The sequence below is a fragment of the Phocoena phocoena genome, chromosome 5, assembly GCF_963924675.1.
Source record: "Phocoena phocoena chromosome 5, mPhoPho1.1, whole genome shotgun sequence".
Taxonomy (NCBI): domain Eukaryota; kingdom Metazoa; phylum Chordata; class Mammalia; order Artiodactyla; family Phocoenidae; genus Phocoena; species Phocoena phocoena.
In genome coordinates this window covers 63,223,258-63,245,159 of record NC_089223.1, presented here as the reverse complement: position 1 = coordinate 63,245,159, position 21,902 = coordinate 63,223,258, and the positions used below count along the sequence as shown (strand labels likewise).

General features: G+C 36.3%; 1 protein-coding gene across 1 annotated transcript in view; it reads left to right on the top strand.

Moving 5' to 3' along the window:
- The window catches only part of SPMAP2L (sperm microtubule associated protein 2 like), a 72,818-nt gene that overhangs the window by 28,283 nt on the left and 22,633 nt on the right, over window positions 1-21,902 (top strand). Inside the window, exons 3-6 of the mRNA XM_065877241.1 lie at window positions 7,591-7,656; window positions 9,758-9,886; window positions 13,272-13,409; window positions 21,595-21,706. Coding sequence (XP_065733313.1) covers window positions 7,591-7,656; window positions 9,758-9,886; window positions 13,272-13,409; window positions 21,595-21,706 — 445 coding nt within the window. The remainder of the gene's footprint in view (window positions 1-7,590; window positions 7,657-9,757; window positions 9,887-13,271; window positions 13,410-21,594; window positions 21,707-21,902) is intronic.

Sequence of the window (21,902 nt, the reverse complement as noted above, 5' to 3'; positions counted from 1 at the left end):
CCACCATCACACTGGCCTCAGGGGAAATGTTCCATTGTTAATACTGTGGCCTGGGTGTGTGCCTAGAATCCTGACTTGCATTTCTCTGCTAGCACAGCTAAGGCAAGGCATTAAGGGGCAAATAAGTCATTACTAAAGGCTGAGGGACAACAAAAGTTGTTGAATTAAACAGAGAGTAACATGGAAATAGATAAACTGATTGAAAGATTTCAGCTCGATCTTCAGGATGGATGGCCCAGTTTTGTGACTGTACAACCTCGGGAGTTCCTGTTAATCCCCCCTTGCCTCCTCCCACTTTTTAAAAGGAGCTTCATGATGCATCAATCACCATTTAATTAGGAAGACTTCATGTAAGGGTTTGCCCGAATCCTACCTGACACCAGGCAGGGCCAGAGCTTATTTTAACATAAAGAGTTTAGAGCCTATTAGAGAGCTCAGGCAAGTGTTAGGGAGAATGCTTTTCCTCTCACCTGCCTTTTTGTGCATAGAAGCACTTCCTTGAGTAATTCTGGCCTCTTATCCCATAATTAGACCCCCCCAGGGGGTAGAAGTGACATTTGTTTGATGGGATTGGGAGAGAGAACTGGTCACTTCTGGGTCCTCTCTCTTTGGGACCTGCTTATCTACACTGAATGATCTTTGTGATCTGCTTTCTGTCACATAGCAAACTTAGCCTCTGAAGGGGGATGCTTGCAGCCTTGGGGGACAAGTTCAATACAGGGATGTCAGGGATCTGCAGGACTCTCTTCAATATCATCTTATCAATAACAGAGAATGTATTTTTTTTCTACTTGTCTGACTTCTGTGCCTATTTTTCAGTTAGTTACTAATTGTAGTAGGCAAAAGTGGTTGTTATTTATTGGGTCCTTCAAACTCCAAGCAAGTACATAAATAATTATAACATGAGCTATAGTAAAATATGTGGTGTATTAGTCTGCATAGGATAGGCAATGCTGCAGTAACAAACAAGGTACAAAACTCTCAATGACTAGATGCAATAAAAGTTTATTTACCCCTCATGTCACGATCCAGTGTGAGTTAGCTGGCTGTGCTGTACAGAATATGTAGTTTCTAGGGTCACTGCAACAGGAAAAGAGAGAGGGAGGAGGAGGACACTAGTTCTCTCTCTTTTATAAAAAAATTTTTATTGAAGTATAGTTGATTTACAATGTTGTGTTAGTTTCTGCTGCATAGCAAAGTGAATCACTTATACATATACACATATCAACTCTTTTTTTTTTTAAGATTCTTTCCCCATATAGGTCATTACAGAGTATTGAGTAGAGTTCCCTGTGCTATACAGTAGGTTCTTATTAGTTATCTATTTTATATATAGTAGTGTATATATGTCAATCCCAGTCTCCCAATTTATCCCTCCCCATCCCCCCCGCCAGGACACTAGTTCTTAAGTGCATTGCCCTGGAGTGATACCCAACACTTCTGCTGAACGTAGACATAACTGGTCACATGGCTTCAAACAACCGCAAAGGAGGCTGGGAAATGTAAAGGATTACATGGATACTTGGGGAGCACCAACTGTGTCTGCTATCAGTGGATTCAGAATAGTCAGGGAAGGTCCAAGGGAGCAGAGTAGGGCAGAACAGGGGATGAGCAGTACCCAGAGTATATTTTGCCTGTTTCATAGTTTTCTCAAAGCCAGATATTCTGTCTGAAATTTATCTATGCAGTCTCTTCAGAATCCAATGCCATCAAGCCATTTACAAAGTTACTTAAATTACTTAATATGAAAATTGTGGGAGTTTGCCATTAAGTGTGCATTTTACCTGGGCTCTTCTGGAGACAATATGCTCTTGGTTATATTGTATATATGTTATATTTGTTTTATTATGTACTGTATTTTTAATGATTTTAGAAGTGAGTATTTTGGGTCCACAATATTTTTGAATACTTTGCACTTTTTAGCACTCTTCAAATCACATAAAATAGAGCATGTGGAAAGGAGGGCCTCTGGAGTGTGGAGTTGCGGACGTTGGAGAAGCTGCTGGCCTCACTGAATGATGGAACAACCTCCCGAAGGCACAGCTGAAGCAGCAGCTCATATATAATTCTTTTTGAGGATGGTGCCTACATACTCTAGGACAAAGTATCTACTTTGAATCAAATAAATCAATGTGGTTCTGTGGCCCAATAAGAAGAATACAGTGGTGACCAGGCCCTCCCATCAGGAAACTTGCTCAAGCCTCTTAGGTAGCCTCATCCACCAGAGAGCAGACAGCAGAAGTAAGAAGAACTACAGTCCTGCAGCCTGTGGAACAAAAACCACATTCACAGAGAGATAGACAAGATAAAAAGGCAGAGGGCAATGTACCAGATGAAGGAACAAGATAAAACCCCAGAAAAACAACTAAATGAAGTGGAGATAGGCAACCTTCCAGAAAAAGAATTCAGAATAATGATAGTGAAGATGATCCAGGACCTCAGAAAAAGAATGGAGGCAAAGATCGAGAAGATGCAAGAAACGTTTAACAAAGACCTAGAAGAATTAAAGAACAAACAAACAGAGATGAACAATACAATAACTGGAATGAAAAATACACTAGAAGGAATCAATAGCAGGATAATGGAGGCAGAAGAATGGATAAGTGACCTGGAAGACAGAATGGTGGAATTCACTGCCGTGGAACAGAATAAAGAAAAAAGAATGAAAAGAAATGAAGAGAGCCTAGGAGACCTCTGGGACAACATTAAACGTAACAACATTCACATGATAGGCGTCCCAGAAGGAGAAGCGAGAGAAAAAAGACACAAGAAAATATTTGAAGACAGTATAGTAGAAAACTTCCCTAACATGGGAAAGGAAATAGCCACCCAAGTCCAGGAAGCGCGGTGAGTCTGATACAGGATAAATCCAAGGAGAAACACGCCAAGACACATAGTAATCAAAATGGCAAAAATTAAAGACATTATTGAAAGCAGCAAGGGAAAAACGACAAATAACATACAAGGGAACTCCCATAAGGTTAACAACTGGTTTCTCAGCAGAAAGTCTACAAGCCAGAAGGGAGTGGCATGACATATATAAAGTGATGAAAGGGAACACCCTACAACCAAGATTACTCTACCCAACAAGGATCTCATTCAGATTGGAGGGAGAAATCAAAAGCTTTACAGACAAGCAAAAGCTAAGAGAGTTCAGCACCACCAAACCAGCTCTACAACAAATGCTAAAGGAACTTCTCTAAGTGAGAAACACAAGAGAAGAAAAGGACCTACAAAAACAAACGCAAAACAATTTAAAAAATGGTAACAGGAACATACATATCAATAATTACCTTAAACGTGAACGGATTAAATGCTCCAACCAAAAGACACAGGCTCACTGAATGGATACAAAAACAAGACCCATATATATGCTGTCTACAAGAGACCCACTTCAGACCTAGGGACACATACAGACTGAAAGTGAGGGGATGGAAAAAGATATTCCATGCAAATGGAAATCAAAATAAAGCTGGAGTAGCAATACTCATATCAGATAAAATAGACTTTAAAATAAAGAATATCACAAGAGACAATGAAGGACACCACGTAATCATCAAGGGATCAACCCAAGAAGAAGATATAACAATTATAAATATATATGCACCCAACATAGGACCACCTCAATACATAAGGCAACTGCTAACAGCTATAAAAGAGGATATAGACAGTAACACAGTATAGAGGGGGACTTTAACACCTCACTTACACCAATGAACAGATCATCCAAACAGAAATACTAAGGAAACAGAAGCTTTAAATGACACAATAGACCAGATAGATTTAATTGATATTTATAGGGCATTCCATCCAAAAACATCAGATTACACTTTCTTCTCAAGTGCACATGGAACATTCCCCAGGATAGATCACATCTTGGGTCACAAATCAAGCCTCAGTAAATTTAAGAAAATTGAAATCATATCAAGCATCTTTTCTGACCACAACGCTATGAGATTAGAAATGAATTACAGGGAAAAAAACGTAAAAAATACAAACACGTGGAGGCTAAACAATACGTTATTAAATAACCAAGAGATCACTGAAGAAATCAAAGAGGAAGTAAAAAAATACCAAGAGATAAATTACAATGAAAACACGATGATCCAAAACCTGTGCGATGTAGCAAAAGCAGTTGTAAGAGGGAAGTTTATAGCTATACAAGCCTACCTCAAGAAACAAGAAAAATCTCAAATAAACAATATAACCTTACACCTAAAGGAACTAGAGAAAGAACACACAAAACCCAAAGTTAGTAGAATGAAAGAAATCATAAAGATCAGAGCAGAAATAAATGAAATAGAAACAAAGAAAACAATAGCAAAGATCAGTAAAACTAAAAGCGGGTTCTTTGAGAAGATAAACAAAATTGATAAACCTTTAGCCAGACTGATCAAGAAAAAGGAGAGGACTCAAATCAATAAAATTAGAAATGAAAAAGGAGAAGTTACAACAGACACCGCAGAAATACAAAGCATCCTAAGAGACTACTACAAGTAACTCTATGCCAATAAAATGGACAACCTGGAAGAAATGGACAAATTCTTAGACAGGTATAACCTTCCAAGACTGAATCAGGAAGAAATAGAAAATATGAACAGACCAATCACAAGTAATGAAATTGAAACTGTGATTAAAAATCTTCCAACAAACAAAAGTCCAGGACCAGATGGCTTCACAGGTGAATTCTATCGAACATTTAAAGAAGAGGTAACACCCAGCCTTCTCAAACTCTTCCAAAAAATTGCAGAGGAAGGAACACTCCCAATCTCATTCTATGAGGCGACCATCACCCTGATACCAAAATCAGACAAAGATACTACAAAAAAAAGAGAATTACAGACCAGTATCACTCATGAATATAGATGCAAAAATCCTCAACAAAATACTAGCAAACAGAATCCAACAACACATGAAAAAGATTGTACACCATGATCAAGTGGGATTTATCCCAGGCATGCAAGGATTCTTCAATATACACAAATCAATCAATGTAATACACCATATTAACAAATTGAAGGAGAAAAACCATATGGTCATCTTAATAGATGCAGAAAAAGCTTTTGACAAAATTCAACACCCATTTATGATAAAAACTCTCCAGAAAGTGGGCATAGAGGGAACCTTCCTCAACATAATAAAGGCCATATACGACAAACCCACAGCAAACATCATTCTCAATGGTGAAAAACTGGAAGCATTTCCTCTAAGATCAGAACAAGACAAGGATGTCCACTCTCACCACTATTATTCAGCATAGTTTTGGAAGTCCTAGCCACAGCAGTCAGAGAAGAAAAAGAAATAAAAGGAATACAAATTGGAAAAGAAGAAGTAAAACTGTCACTGTTTGTAGATGATATGACACTATACATAGAGAATCCTAAAGATGCCACCAGAAAACTGCTAGAGCTAATCAATGAATTCAGTGAAGTTGCAGGGTATAAAATTAATGCACAGAAATCTCTTGCATTCCTATACACTAATGATGAAAAATCTGAAAGAGATATGAAGGAAACACTCCCATTTACCACTGCAACAAAAAGAATAAAATACCTAGGAATAAACCTACCTAGGGAGACAAAAGACCTGTATGCAGAAAACTATAAGACACTGCTGAAAGAAATTAAAGATGATACAGACAGATGGAGAGATATACCATGTTCTTGGATTGGAACAATCAATATTGTGAAAATGACTATACTACCCAAAGCAATCTACAGATTAACTGCAATCTCTATCAAATTACCAATGGCATTTTTTACAGAACTGGAACAAAAAAAATCTTAAAATTTTTATGGAGACACAAAAGACCCCAAATAGTCAAAGCAGTCTTGAGGGAAAAAAACGGAGCTGGAGGAATCAGACTCCCTGACTTCAGACTATACTACAAAGCTACAGTAATCAAGACAATATGGTACTGGCACAAAAACAGAGATATAGATCAATGCAACAGTATAGAAAGCCCAGAGATAAACCCATGCACCTATTGTCAACTAATCTATGACAAAGGAGGCAAGGATATACAATGGAGAAAAGACAGTCTCTTCAATAAGTGGTGGTGGGAAAACTGGACAGCTACATGTAGAAGAATGAAATTAGAACACTCCCAAACACCATACACAAAAGTAGACTCAAAATGGATTAGAGACCTAATTGTAAGATTGGACACTGTAAAACTCTTAGAGGAAAACATAGGAAGAATACTCTTTTTTTTTTTTTTGCGGTACATGTGCCTCTCACTGTTGTGGCCTCTCCCGTTGCAGAGCACAGCCTCCGGACACGCAGGCTCAGCGGCCATGGCTCACGGGCCCAACCACTCCGCAGCATGTGGGATCCTCCCAGACCGGGTCACGAACCCATGTCCTCTGCATTGGCGGGCAGACTCTTAACCACTGCACCACCAGGGAAGCCCAGGAAGAACACTCTTTGATGTAAATCATAGCAAGATCTTTTTTTGATCCACCTTCTAGAGTAATGGAAATAAAAATAAAAATAAACAAATGGGACCTACTGAAACTTAAAAGCTTTTGCACAGCAAAGGAAACTGCAACCAAGACAAAAAGACAACCCTCAGAATGGCAGAAAATATTTGCAAATGAATCAACAGACAAAGGATTAATCTTGAAAATATATAAACAGCTCATGCAGCTCAATATTAAAAAAACAACCCAATCCCAAAATGGGCAGAAGAACTAAATAGACATTTCTCCAAAGAAGACATACAGATGGCCAAGAAGCACATGAAAAGCTGTTCAACATCACTAATTTTAGAGAAATGCAAATCAAAACTACAATGAGGTATCCCCTCACACCAGTTAGAATGGGCATCATCAGAAAACCTACAAACAAATGCTGGAGAGGGTGTGAAGAAAAGGGAACCCTCTTGCACTGTTGGTGGGAATGTAAATTGATACATCCACTATGAAGAACATATGGAGGTTCCTTAAAAAACTAAAAATAGAATTACCATATGACCCAGCAATCCCACTACTGGGCATATACCCTGAGAAAATCATAATTCAAAAAGACACATGCACCCAAATGTTCACTGCAGCACTATTTACAATAGCCAGGTCATGGAAGCAACCTAAATGCCCATCGACAGATGAATGGATAAAGAAGAGGTGGTACATATATACAATGGAATATTACTCAGCCATAAAAAGGAACAAAATTGGGTCATTTTTAGAGATGTGGATGAATCTAGAGAGTGTCATACAGAGTGAAGTAAGTCCGAAAGAGAAAAACAAATGTCATATATTAACGCATATATGTGGAACCTAGAAAAATGGTACAGATGAACTGATTTGCAGGGCAGAAATTGAGACAGAGATGCAGAGAACAAACTTATGGACACCAAGGGGGGAAAGTGGCATTGATATTGGGATTGATATATATATACACTAATATGTATAAAATGGATAACTAATAAGAACCTGCTACATAAAAAAAAAGAAAGTTAAAAAAAATCACATTAAATAAGACTGGTTTTTCTTTCTCCCTCTAATGAGATTTGTTTGAGTAGGAGTCATCTAATGTAATCATATTTGTTAAACATTCTCTTTGAATTAATCAGCTGGTATTTGTTAGTTCTTTTTCTAGGAAGAGAATTCAAGATCTTTCTAGGCCTAAGAAACAATGGGGAGCCCCAGATAGGTAAGGCAATATTATGTAGTCTTGTGTGTGATGATGTATTCCTTACATTAAGTAGGTAAGTATTATTCTTACCTGTCCACTAACTGGATCCACTGAATCAATATTTTCACCTCAGTTGAGTCAACACATAGAAGGCAAACCCTAGGTCATTGATTCTCAGATTTGACCTCACAGTGCAATCACCTGGAAAATTTTCAGACTGACTGATGCTTGAGTCCTGTTCCCAGAAATCCTGACTCATTTGGCCCAGGGTGCAGCATAGGCTTCAGGAGTGTTAAAAGCTCCCCAGATGATTCCAATACGCAGACAGGTTTGAGAACCATTGTCCCAGGGCATTACTCCACACTCACGTGAAACACTTGTGTCTATCCTCCAAGTTCAACTTTGTTGCTTCTAACAGCTGGTTCTGCTGTCTCTAAGCCTCTGCCTAGAGCATACCTGTGTTCTAGGTTTCCAGCAGGCTGGACCCACTTTTGGTCACCGGACTCCCCCTTTTCTTTTTTGGCTCCCGAGTGAAGCCTGATTTTTTTTTTTTTTCTTTTTTCTGGTCTCCTATTGCTTTTTTATTTTTTAAATTAATAGATTTTATTTTTTAAAGCAGTTTTAGATTTACAGAAAAACTCAACAGAAGTACAGAGAAGTACGGAGAAAGTTTCTATATTACCACCCACTAGTTTCCCCTGTTATTAACATTATTATCTTGCATTAATGTGATACACTTGTTACAATTAATGAATGAATATTGACACATTATTATTCACAAAAGTCTGTAGTTTACATTAGGGTTCACTTTTTGTGTTGTACAGTTCTATGGGTCTTGACAAATGCATAATGTCATATATTCATTACTACATTATTATACAGAATAGTTTCAGTGCCCTAAAAATTACTTGTGCTCCACTTATAGATCCCTTCCCTCTCTCCCTCTTCTTCAGACCCCTGGTGACCACTGATCTTTTAACTATATCTATAGTTTTACATTTTCCAGAATGCCATATAATGTTGGAATTGTACAATGTGTAAATTTTTCAGACAGGCTTCTTTCACTTAGAAATATGCATTTAGGGTTCCTCCATGGCTTTCATTTCAGTAGCAATTTCTTTTTAGCATTGAGTAATATTCTGTAGTCTGGATGTACCATAGTTTATCTGTTCACCTACTGAAGGACATGTTGGTTGGTTCTGATTTTTGGCAGTTTTGAATAAAGTTGCTATAAATATTCATATGCAGGTTTTGTGTAGATACAAGTTTTCACCTCATTTGGGTAAATACCTAGGAGTGCAATTACTGGATCATATGGTAAGAATATGATCTTAGCTTTGTCAGAAACTACGAAACTGTCTTCCAGAGTGTCTGCACCATTCCCACCAGCAATGAATGAAAGTTCCTGTTGCTCCACAGTGTCATCAGTGGTTTATATTTTAGCCCTTCTAATAGGTGTGTAGTGCTATCTCATTATTTTAATTTGCAATTCCGTAATGACATGATGATGAGCGTATTACATATGCTTATTTGCCATCTGTATATTGTCTTTTGTAAAGTGTCTATTCAGATCTTTTGCCCACTGATCGGGTTGTTTTCTTATTGTTGAATTTTAAGAGTTCTTTGTATATTTTGAATACCAGTATTTTATCAGATGATATAGACTGAATGTTTATGTCCCCTTAAAATTTATATGTTGAAATCCCAACCCCCAGTGTGATGGTATTTGGAGGTAGGGCCTTTGGGAGTTGATTAGGTCTGACCACCTGGTACAGTGCTTTACCCAAACTGGGAGCACAGTGTAGATAAGTGGCATGCCCATTTTTTGCTGACCTGACTATAAATTACAGTGTTAATTACATGTTGGCAGAAATAGAACTATCTCTAATAGGTTCATTTTTGGTCAGCATCTTTTAAGACAGTAGATAAAACAGTCTTGTTCTTGTTTTAACTTCCATAAGTAGTTTATTCAGCTTCTGATGTCTGGAAACTGTAAAATTTTGTAATAGAGATAGTTCTTGAAGTGAAGTAAAATTAGTAGAGAAGACATCAAGAGCCATTTCTAAGATGCCAATTAGCAGTGAATTTCTTACCATTATATTTTTCTGCTTTTTAACAGAAAACTGTTTTGGGGAAATCAAGATCCTATTCGCCCTGTTTCCCGGAATGCTTTGAAGGCTCAACTGACCAAAAGACTTGAGAACCTTGCCCAGCCTAAGGAAGTCTCCCACGGATATGTACCTAACAGGTTAGTATTTGTGTGTTATCAGGAACACAAAATGTATTGGGGATTAGGGATTCTATATCTGTTTCCAATCTGATGCTACAGTAAAACTTTTCCAGAGCAACATCTAATATTTAGCTGTTGCAGACTTGTATTATATTTTATAGTGTCTTGGCTTATCACAATTTTGATTTTTTAATAAAATAAGGGTAGTATGCAAGGATATGTACCATATATAACACTGTTGTGGATGAACTTATTTGTGCATGAAACTGAATTTTGTATACCACCCATGGGCGTGGTTACCATAAGTTAATTAGGGAATCTAAAGGTAATAATATTAAGACTTTTGATGCCCATTGCAAATTTGTTTTTGGTGCATGTTTGTTGAATGACTGGACTTTCTGCTGGTTGGCTCTTTGAGGAAAGATGGTGAGGTGTAGGGAAGATGGGTACAGGCAGTGAGGGAGGTTAAAGTAAAGAAAAAAGTGAAGATGCTATTATTTATCTGAAGTTTGGTTTCCATGATAATTGAGGTAGCCATTTCTCTCCTCTTTCAATATACAACTTTAGTCAAAAGTCAGCAAACTTTTTCTGGAAAGGGCCAGATATAAAGTTGGCCATTAAATATCTGCAGCAGCTACCCAACTCTGGGAAAGCAGCTACAGACATATGTAAACCGAGAATGCCTGTGTTCCAATAAAATTTTAGAATTTTTACATCTGTGTTCATGAGGGATATTGGTCTGTAGTTTTCTTGTAATATCTTTGTTTTTTGTAATGTCTCTGTTTATGGCAATGCTGTCCTCATAGAATCAGTTGGAAAATGTATAGAATTGGTATTTATTACTTCTTCTCTGTGGGCTCCAATTACACATTAGGCTGCTTGGATTTGTCCTACAGCTCATTGACTCTGTTCTCTTTCCCTCTCTTTCTGTTTTATTTCTCTCTGTGTTTTCACTAGCCATTTTCTCTGTAGTATATAATATACTATTAATCCTATCCAAGGTAATTTTTATTTCATGTGTCATAGTTTTTATCACTAGAAGTTCAATTTGGGTATTTTTTATATCTTATCTCTACTTGCTCAATTTTTTAATCTCCTTGCCTACTAATTCTATACTATGTCATTTGTGGGTCTGTTTCTAGGGATTGATTTTTCTCATTATTGGTAATAATTTGCTGCTTTTATATGTTTGCTGCTTTTTTTATATGTTGGAAATGCTTATGCTATAATATTAAGTGAAAAAAATTAAATAGAAAACTGTATTATGATATGATCCTCTTTTTATTTTTAATAATGTTTATTCATCGAACATGTCATGATCTTTACCACCTCAAGACCTTATTCATATTTCTCCCTCTGCCTGCAGTGCTTACAATGACTAAGACTTTCTGGTCCTTAAGTCTCAGCATAGGTCTCAGCTTTTCAGAGGGACTTTCCTGACTGCTCTTCTCCATATAACATTCCACCTCCTCACAGACCTACTCGGAAAGCCTCTATCTCTGTTGCATAGTCAATGCCCTTCATAGCACTTATCACAACTATCTACCGAATTTTTGCTATTCTCCTCCCAACATAGAGAAGAAGCTCCAAGAAAGCAGTGATTGTGTCTGTCTTACTTTCTGCTCTCTCCTTAGTGCCTAACAGTGCCTGGTGTTCAATAAGTATTGAGTGTATGAGTCAGGAAATATTTTTCCAAAGTATTGTTGTCTCTGAATGGCAGGATAATATATGTTTTTGTTTTTCTCTCTTAAACTTTTCTTGCTCTTACAAAGTTTCTATAATGAATATTTATCTCTTTTACAATGAGAAAAATGCAGAGTACTCTATATTAAAATAATGTTTGAGTACCCGCTACATTGATGGAATGGTGAGACTTGGGTATGTGAATGACTACAAGACAGGAGAAGCACCTAAAGGCAGCAGCTATACATTCTATTAATATACAGTATCTATAAGCAGAAAAGATATGTACACATGAAATTTAGAATTAATATACAAGTTAGTTAATAAAATTGTATTTGAATAGTGCTTTGTAACTTAATAAAATGACTTATATTCTCTTATTTAATCTTCATAACCACCATAAGATGTATTATTTTCTCCATCTTCTAGAACACTCATGTACTTCTGGTTGTTGGCAGACTAAGGCATAAGTATTATGGTTTGGTGTTAACCACTCCCACCTCAGAGAATGTTGAATAATTGAGTTATGTCTCTGGTGTCCTCCCATCTTTCTTCTTCTTCTTCTTCTTTTTTGTTTTTTTTTTTTTGTTTGTTTGTTTTATTTGCTTCTTGGACTTCTACCCTTTGCCCTACTCTCCAAGAGCATCTTACCTTTGTGCTGCTCACTCCTTCCTTCCACCCACTGTGCCCTCCTTTCTTGGGTCTGATCTCTTCCAAATGCCCCCCTGTTCAAAATCACCTCTTCCTTCTCTGTCTCCAATTCCCAAACTGAACTCCCAGTTCCTGCAAAAGGCAAATCCCAGGTAAGTGCTGGAGGTTCTCTGCCTGTCAGAGCTTGGCTGTGTATGTGGGTGGCAGTGGCTGAGTCAGCTCTGTCAGGCAGTAGAGCCAGGGCTGCATAGTCTCAAGCCCCTTAAAAGCAGATGTGTGATGGTATAGATGGGTCTCAAGTCTGAGTGGTCAAAAGCAAGGGAAATACAGGCTTAAACGCAGACTAAGGCTTATATTACCAACCAGCAGACAGAAGCCTGGGCAGATGAACGCAGAGCCATATCTATGAATGTCCTAAAGGAGCAGAGGTCCTTTGGAAAATAATAGAAGCAGGAGTGGGACTACGATCTAAATTAACGCCAGGTTAAAGTAGTCAATATCACTTCTTTTTCCACTAATGATAATATTTTGATAAAGGAAAGATTGAAGGGCAGGAGTGATAAGAAGAACAATATTATTATCTTAAATAAAATCTTAATAAACAAAACCTGATAATGATTAAATAATCTACAAACCATGATCAAGTAGCATTTATTCCTAAGCTCAGAGGTCTTTAACATAAAGAAAAGCATCATGTAATTTATCCTATTAACTAAAAATTTAGTAAAAATATTTAAATTGTCTATATAGATGCTAAAGAAAATATTTTATTTAAAAAGCAGCAAATTTTCTCTTCATCAGGGTAATTTTTGGTCTATTTAGAAAATGAACTTTATTTATTACAGAAAATTGTCTGTTTTAGAATAGGATATTAGAAGACAGCTGAAAACTTGATGGCTTATAACTGTTTCTAATTTCTCCCTATGTAGAAAATAGCTCAGCAGTGAAGGGATAAACTGTCATACCCACTCCCCTAGACCTGGGGGGTGGGGGTCAGTGTTGGAAATTACTATGGTATTTTGAATTCATGCCTGTTTCGTTCACTTCTTTTCCCTTTTACAACTTGCAGGGTTCAGTATTATTACAGCTGCGGTAGAGAGTCTGTAATCTGGGAGATCCCTTCTCCTGCACTGTTTTGCCAACCTTCCAAAAGGATCCAGAAGCTGGCACAGCCCAACAGATTCAAGAAAGGGTATCTAATAAATAGGTAAAGTACCTTGAGAATCTCCATAAATTCTCATCTAATTTGGTGAATGTCACAATATTGTTGTTCTAATTTTAGTGTATGCAATTTCATAAAATAGAAGTCCACTTGTGTTTCAAAGCATCAGGGTGAAAAATCAAATATTTGTAGCAGTAGTGGGTAATCAGAAGATCATCATCAATAATTACATTTGACTCAAATTGTAGTGAAGCTAAAATTCACACTAAACTTACCACTGTCAGCCAATTAAAAAATATGCAAATGAAACATTACAGGTTTTTTCAATTCATGTTCTCTTACGCCTCTGTGACTGCAAATGCTCTTCCTTCTGCTTTAAATTCTGAAATTCTCCTTGTCTTTAAAAGACAGATTAGGAAATTCCCTGGTGGTCCACTGGTTAGGACTTCATGCTCTCACTGCTGAGGGCCTGGGTTCAATCCCTGCTGGGGGAACTAAAATGCCATAAGCCACGCAGCATGGCCAAAGAAAAAAAGAGCTTAGGTGTTACTTTCCACGTGGGAGTTAAGATTGTGATAAGGTTATTGGAAAAAATGTTAGGTTGCATTAGTGGAATATGTACACTGTACACGTTCCACCAAGTGTGGAGTGTGGTAGTACTACTGTACACTACTTTAATGAGAACACATTACATATATGTGTCCACTTATGGATGTTATACCTGAAGAAACTGATAATAAATTTGAGACTATTCAGAGGTGACGAATGAGATGTTGATTCTTCTGGAAGCTATGTTATATGAACAATAGTTAAGAGAAATAATATGTTTAGCTTAGAGAAGACACCTAAGTAGCAGTGATAGCTATGTTTCAAGGGTCAGCATCTGAAAGAGGAAAGGGAAGTCAAAGTAAAATTACTTAGAACTAGAAGTAGAACAAGGAATTTACAGAGCAGCTGATGTCAGCTAAGTGTAGAAAAATCTTTCTGGTAGCTATGCAGTAATGGAGGCATTTATTTGGAAAGGTCAACTGCCAACTCCACCCAAATCCCTGAAAATGTTCAAGCACAAACTGGAATGATGACTATACATGGATTTTAGAAAAGATTCCTGTATTCAGGCATAGGTTGAACTGGACAACTTGAGTCTTTTTCCATCATAGAATCCAGCAAAAGTGGCCCAATTCCTCCACAAAATTTGCTTGTCAGTTTATTAAATAAAATCTGTTAAGTTAGTTAGAATATGCATGTAAATCTGGTAAAGGTCTGTATCTATAAACTAGAAGAATACTTTAATTATCTGTTACCAATTTTTGAGACATCTGAGATTGACATTTCATATAAGTGAAACCCCCTTGAGTGCTAAAACTTCTTGTATTTTTAGAAGTTTGTTTCCCTGCTTTCCTAAGGAGATTCTTTTGATACTGAACATACATGTAACCTTTTTCCATTGGCTTGAGATATTTATTATGTACATCAACTATCACATAATGATTTAATTTGGTAAACCTCTCAGAAAGTGTTTAAGTATGAAGTACGTTGCTTAGGCTAAGTGGTCTGACCTCTTTAGATTATGATATTCACTTTTCATAGTTTTCCTGTCATTTCTCTTTATTGGGAGAATAGTCTCTAAGTAGCCTCTTTTTTGATCTTTTGTGCTCTGGAAACAGATAACCAAGCTTGTTCAGAATTGTATGGGGGGAAAATGCAAGTGCTTAATGAAGACACACAGGGTTGTCCAATAAATGTACTACATGAGCCTGGACTTTGTGACATATATTTTAGCTGATTCACTAGAGGGCTCAACAGTAGATTTGAGCAGTCAGAAGAAAGAATCAGCAAACTTAAAGATAGGTCAGTGAAGATGATCAAGTCTGAGGAACAGAAAGAAAAAAGAATAAAATAAAATAAACAAAGCCTCAAAGCCCTGTAAGACAGCATCGAGGGTATTAACATATTGATAATGGGAATTTCATAAAGAGAGTAGAGAGATAAAGGGGCAGAAGGAATATTTAAAGAAACAATGGCCAAAAGCTTCCCAGCTTAGATGAAAAACAAGCTTCACTTCCAGGTAACTCAACAAACTCCAAGTGTGATATACTCAAAAAGATCTACAACCTGACGCATCATAATCAAACTGTCCACCATCAAAGACAAAGAGAGAATCTTGAAAGCAGCAAGAGAAGTGACTCATCCTATGCAAAGGATCTGCAATAAGGTTAACAGGTGGCCTCTCATCAGAAACCATAGAGGCCAGAAGGCAGTGGCATGACATATTTAAAGCACTGAAAGAAAAATACTGTCAGCCAAGAATACTCTAGCTAACAAAATTATCCTTCAAAAATAAAAGAAATTAAGACATTTCCAGTTAAACAAAAACTGAGAAAATTCCTCACAGCAGACCTGCTTTACAGTAAATACTAAAGGGAGTCCTTCAGGCTAAAATGAAAGGACACTAGACGATAACTTGAATCCACATGAAATAAAGAAATAAAATTGAGTTAACTACATAGGTAAATATAAAAGATAGTATACATGTATTTTTCTGTTTGTAACCCTTTTATTCTCCTACATAATTTAAAGGACGACTGCATAGGACTTCCCTGGCAGTCCAGTGGTTAAGACTCCATGCTCCCAATGCAGGGGGCACAGGTTCAATCCCTGATCAGGGAATGAATATCCCACATGCCGCGTGGCATGGGCAAAAAAAAAAAAAAAAAGACAACTGCATAAAGCAATAATTATAAATCTGTGTTGATGGACATACAGTGTATTAAAAAACAGCCCAAAAAGGGGAGGGAATGGAGTGATATTAATCTGAATTAGATTGTTATAAGTTAAGATATACAGGGTAACAACTAAGAAAATAATTTTTAAAATATAGTAAAAGAAATAACAAGGAATTTAAAGGGTACACTAGAAAATATCTAACATGGAAGAAGGGAGGAATGGAGGAATAGAGGAATAAAAAGATGTAACATGTGAAAAACAAAAGCAAAATGGCAAGCATAAATTCCATGTTATGAGTAATTGCATTAAATGCAAATGAACTGTCCAATCAAAAGGCAGGGATTGACAGAATGGATTAAAAGAACGTACTCAGTAGTATGCTGTCTATAAGACACATACTTTAGATTCAAAGAAATATATAAGCTGAAAGGAAAAGAACGACAAAAGATATACTATGAAAACCAACTAAAGTGAGTGGATATACTCATATTGGACGATTAGACTTTAAGACAAAGAAGGACATTTTATAGTAATGAAATGGTCAATCCATTAGAGAACTATAACAATTATAAACATATATATACCTAACAACAAGAACCCAAAATAGATGAAGCAAAACCTGGTAGAATTGAAAAGAGAAATAGATAATTCAAGTTCAGTTTTTCAATACTGTGCTTTCAGTAATAGAAAGAATAACAAGCAGAAGATCAACAAGGAAATAGAAGGCTTGAACAATACTATAAACCAAAACTATCTAATTGACATTTATAGGACACTATACCCAACAATAGCAGAACACACATTCTTCTCAAGTGCACATGGAATATTCTCTAGGATAGATCATGTATTAGGTCATAAAACAAATGTCAATAAATTTATAAGAATTGAATTCATACAAAATCTGTTCTCTGACCACAATGATGAAATTAGGAACCAATAGCAGAAGAAAAAATTTAAATATGTGTAATTAAATACACTCCTAAACAAACAATGGGTCAAAGAATAACTCACTTTGATATTAATAAAATGAAAACAATATACCAAAACTTATGAGATACAGCTAAGGTAGTGATTAGTGGGAAATTTTAGCTGAAGATACCTACATAAAAAATAAAAAAGAGGGCTTCCCTGGTGGCGCAGTGGTTGAGAGTCCGCCTGCCGATGCAGGGGACACGGGTTCCTGCCCTAGTCTGGGAAGATCCCACATGCCGCGGAGCAGCTGGGCCCGTGAGCCATGGCCGCTGAGCCTGCGCATCTGGAGCCTGTGCTCCGCAATGGGAGAGGCCACAACAGTCAGAGGCCCGCATACCACAAAAAATAAAAAAATAAAAAAAATAAAAAAATAAAAAAGATTGTAAATTGTAACCTAATCTTCCATCTTAAGAGATTACAAATGGAAAAGCAAACTAATTCAAACAAGCAGAAAGAAGGAAATTATAAATATTAGTGTGGAAATGAATAGAAACCAGAAAGAGAAAATCAACAAAACTGAAAGTTGGCTCTTTGAAAAGATCAACAAAACAAACCTTTGGCTAGACTTATCAAGACAACAAGACAGAAGGCTCAAATTACTAAAATCATGAAAGAAAGAAGGGACCTTTCTAAGGAATCATTTGCAAAAGAAGGGTTGCAAATTGATCTTATACAGAGAAAAAAGTATTATAAGGGATTACTATGAGCAATTGTAAGGCCAACAGATTAGATAACATAAATGAAATGGACAAATTCCTAGAAAGACAAACCACTGAAACTGACTGAATAATAGAAAATCTCACCAGACCCATAACAAATAAAGAGATTTAATTAATACTTTTTAAAAACTTCCTATGAACAACTCAGGAACAGATGCCTTCATTGATGAATTCAATGATATGCTTAGAGAAGACCTAGACCAATCCTGCAAATTCTTCCAAAAGGTAGGTCACTTCCCAACTCATTCCATGAGGTCCATGTTACCCTGATACCAAACCAAAAAATGTTTGTAATGACAGACAATATTTCTTATGAATATATGTGTAACAATTCATACCAAAATACTACCAAACCAAATCCAAATATACATGCAGCAATCCACACCAAAATACTACCAAAGCATATCAAACAATATATAAAAATAATTATGCACCATGACCAAGTTGGATTTATTCTAGGAATACAAGAATATGTTGAGTTCAACATACTAAAATCAATGTAATACACCAAATTAATAGAATAAAAAACCCCAAAAGTACATGATTCCCTGAATAGACTCAGAAAAAGCACTTAACAAAATTTAACACATATCATACTCAACAAACTAGGTATAGAAGTGAACTTCCTCAGCTTGATAAAGGGCATCTACAAAGAGCCCACAGCTATCATCATAATTACTGGTGAAAGACTAAAACCTTTCACCCTAAGATCAGGAATAAGACAAGAACATCAGCTCTCACCACTTCTATTCAACATCATACTAGAGGTTTGAGTCAGGGCAGTTAGGCAAGAGAAAGAAATAAAGCTATTCAGGTTGTAAAGGAAGAAGTATTGATAACTCTCTACTCATAGATGACATGATCTTATATATAGAAAACCTCAGGGAATCCACATGAAAACGATTAGAGCTAATAAATTAGTTCAGGAAGGCACAGAATCCAAGATCAATATACAAAAATCAATTGTATATCTATCCACTAGCAATGAACAATCTGAAAATGAAATTAAGAAACAGTTCCATTTACAGCAACGTCAAAAAGCACAAAACAATACGTGCAATGGAATATTAGCCTTAAAAAGGAAGAAAATTCTGACAAATGCTACAACATGGATGAACCTTCAGGACATTATGCTAAATGAAATAAGCCAGTCACAAGAAACCAAATACTGTATGACTCCACTTATGCACAGTACCAACTGTAGTCAAATTCATACACAGAAAGTAAGATGGTGGTTGTCAGGGGCTAGGGGGTGGGGAGAATGAGGAGTTGTTTAATGGGTATAGAGATTTGCATGACGAAAATTGTTCTGGAGGTTGGTTGCACAACGATGTGAATGCATTTAATGCTACTGTACTATACACTGAAAAATGGTGAAGATGGTAAATTTTATGTTATATGTATTTTAATATAATTAAAAATAAAAGAACAAAATACTGAGGAATAAACTTAACAAAAGAAGTGCGATGTACGTACACAGAAAACTACAAACATTGTTGAAAGAAATTGAAGATTTAAATACATAGAAAGACATTCTCTGTTCATGGATTAGAAGTCTTAATTTTGTTATGATGACACTTCTCACCAAATTGATCTACAGATTTAGTACAATCCCTATTAAAAGTCCAGCTCTCCTTTTTGGGTAGAAATTGACAAGGTGATTCTAAAATTCATATAGAAATGCAAGAGACCTAGAATAGCAAAAACAATCTTGAAAAAGAATAACAAAGTTGGAAGACTTACAGCTTCTGATTTGAAAACTTACTAAAAAGCTACAGTAATCAAAACAGTGTGTTACTGGCATAAGAATAGACATGTAGATCAATGGAATAGAGTTGAGAGTCCAGAAATAAACCCTTATGGTATATGTCAGTTGATTTTTGACAAGGATGCCTAGACAGTTTAATTGAGGAAGAATAGTCTTTTAAACAAATGGTGGTAGGATAACTGGATATCCACGTGCAAAAGAATGAAGTTGAACCCCTACTTCACACCATACACAAAAGTTAATTCAAAATGGATCACAGACCTAAATATGAGAGCTAAAATTATAAAACTCGTAGAAGAAAACATAGGCATATATCTCTATGACCTAAGCAGTGGTTTCTTAGATATGACACCCAAAACACATGTGACAAAAATACAATAAATTGGACTTCATTAAAAGTAAAAACTTTTGTGCATCAAAGGACACTCTCAAGGGAATGAAAAGACAACTGGTAAATTGGGAGAACATATTTGCAGATCATATATCTGATAAGAGACTAGTATTCAGAATATATACAAAGAATTCTTAATACTGTTCAAAAAAGACAAATAACCCAATTTAAAAAATAAGCAAAGGACTTGAATAGACATTTCTCCACAGAAAATATACAAGGAACAAGAAGCACGTGAGAAGATGCTAAATATCATTAGTCATCTTGGAATTGCATGTTAAAACCCTGAGATTCTACTTCACACCTCTAGAATGGCAATAATAATAATTAATAAAGAGAAAATTACTTGGAGAGGATGTGGAGAAATTGAAACCCTCATATATTGCTGGTGGGAATGTAAACTGGTGAAGCTTACGTGGAAAATAGTTTTCCAGGTCCTCAAAATGTTAAACATAGAATTAGCATATGATCAGCAACTCCACTCCTAGGCATGTACCCAAGACAGTTGAAAACATATGTTCACACGAAAGCTTGTACATGAATATTCACAGCATCATTCCAAAATAGCCAAAAAGTGGAAGCAACTCAAATGTTCATCAATGGTTGCATGGATAAACAAAATGTGACAAATCCATATAATGGGATATTATTCAACCATAAAAGGAAAGACATACTCATACATGATTCTTAAAAATATGCCAAGTGAAGGAAGCTAGACACAAAACGTGACATATTTGTATGATTCCATGTGTTTGAAATTTCCAGAATAGGCAAATTCATAGCGACAGAAAGTAGATTACTAGTTCCTAGAGGTGGGGAGGGGCTGGGGAGGGGGTAATAGGATGGGATTTTAATAGGTATGGGATTTCTCTTTAGGGTGTTGAAAACGTTCTGAATTTAGGTAGTGGTGATGGTTGCACAATTTTGTGAATATTCTAGAAAACATAGAATTGTACACTTTAAAAGGGTAACTTCTATGGTATGTTAACTATATATCAAGTTTTAAAACTAACAGACTACCCCTAGAGGGTAATCATATTTATTTGAGAAAACCTTTTTCCATATTAGGTTTGTAGGTTTGTTGGTTGATAGGTTTCTGTTCTGGGAAAGGAGTATGTGGGGAAACCACCTATGATAATCGGCCAGGTTGCTGGGAGTTATGTCCAGCACTATCTCAAACTGCCCTGCAGAGGAGACTGGCCATCACAGAGGGTTCTTGGTAGTGACTGGAATTTTTATCTCAGGGTTTTAATAGGAGGTTTTGGTAGGAAGTGAGGTGTTTTTTAAACTGCAAGTCTCAACCTATCAGTGGATCATGAAATCAATTCCAGTTGTTGTTTTTATGAAATCAAATGAAATTTTAAAAATCAGAATGCATTGCCTAGGGAAAGCATCGTTTCATCATCATTTTGTTTCAGATACACAGATTTACATATATTGTATCACAATATAAAATGTACTTCTTACTGTGGATCATAGTAAAACAACTTTAAGAAACACCAATCTAGTGGAAAGAACACTAATGATTATGGGAAAAGATGTTCCTAAGATAGAAACAATAAATATAATTGATTGGAGGTTGATTATAGCAATGAAGAATGCAGTTATTGTTCCTCCAGTGATTATAATATTTCATGTTCCATTTGCATATAGGCCCTTCAGTGATGACTTAAGAGATTCTCTTCAAATCTCTGATCCTTCTCCCCGGATATTACAACTCTCAATAGCCAAAGTCACAAATCCAAACTATGTTCCTCCAAAAAGCGTAAGTGGGTCCATGTGAAAGAAACAGTTCCTGATGCACTTTGTAACATGTAGCATGTTTGTAACTGTAATGTGCTCCCCTCTTATTTCTAGGTGTGTATTTTCCTTTTCTTCATGTTTATTTTCCCCTCTTATCAAATGAATTTTTCTATCTGCCCTGTGCCTAATGTATCAGTCAGGATTTGATGAGAGAAGCA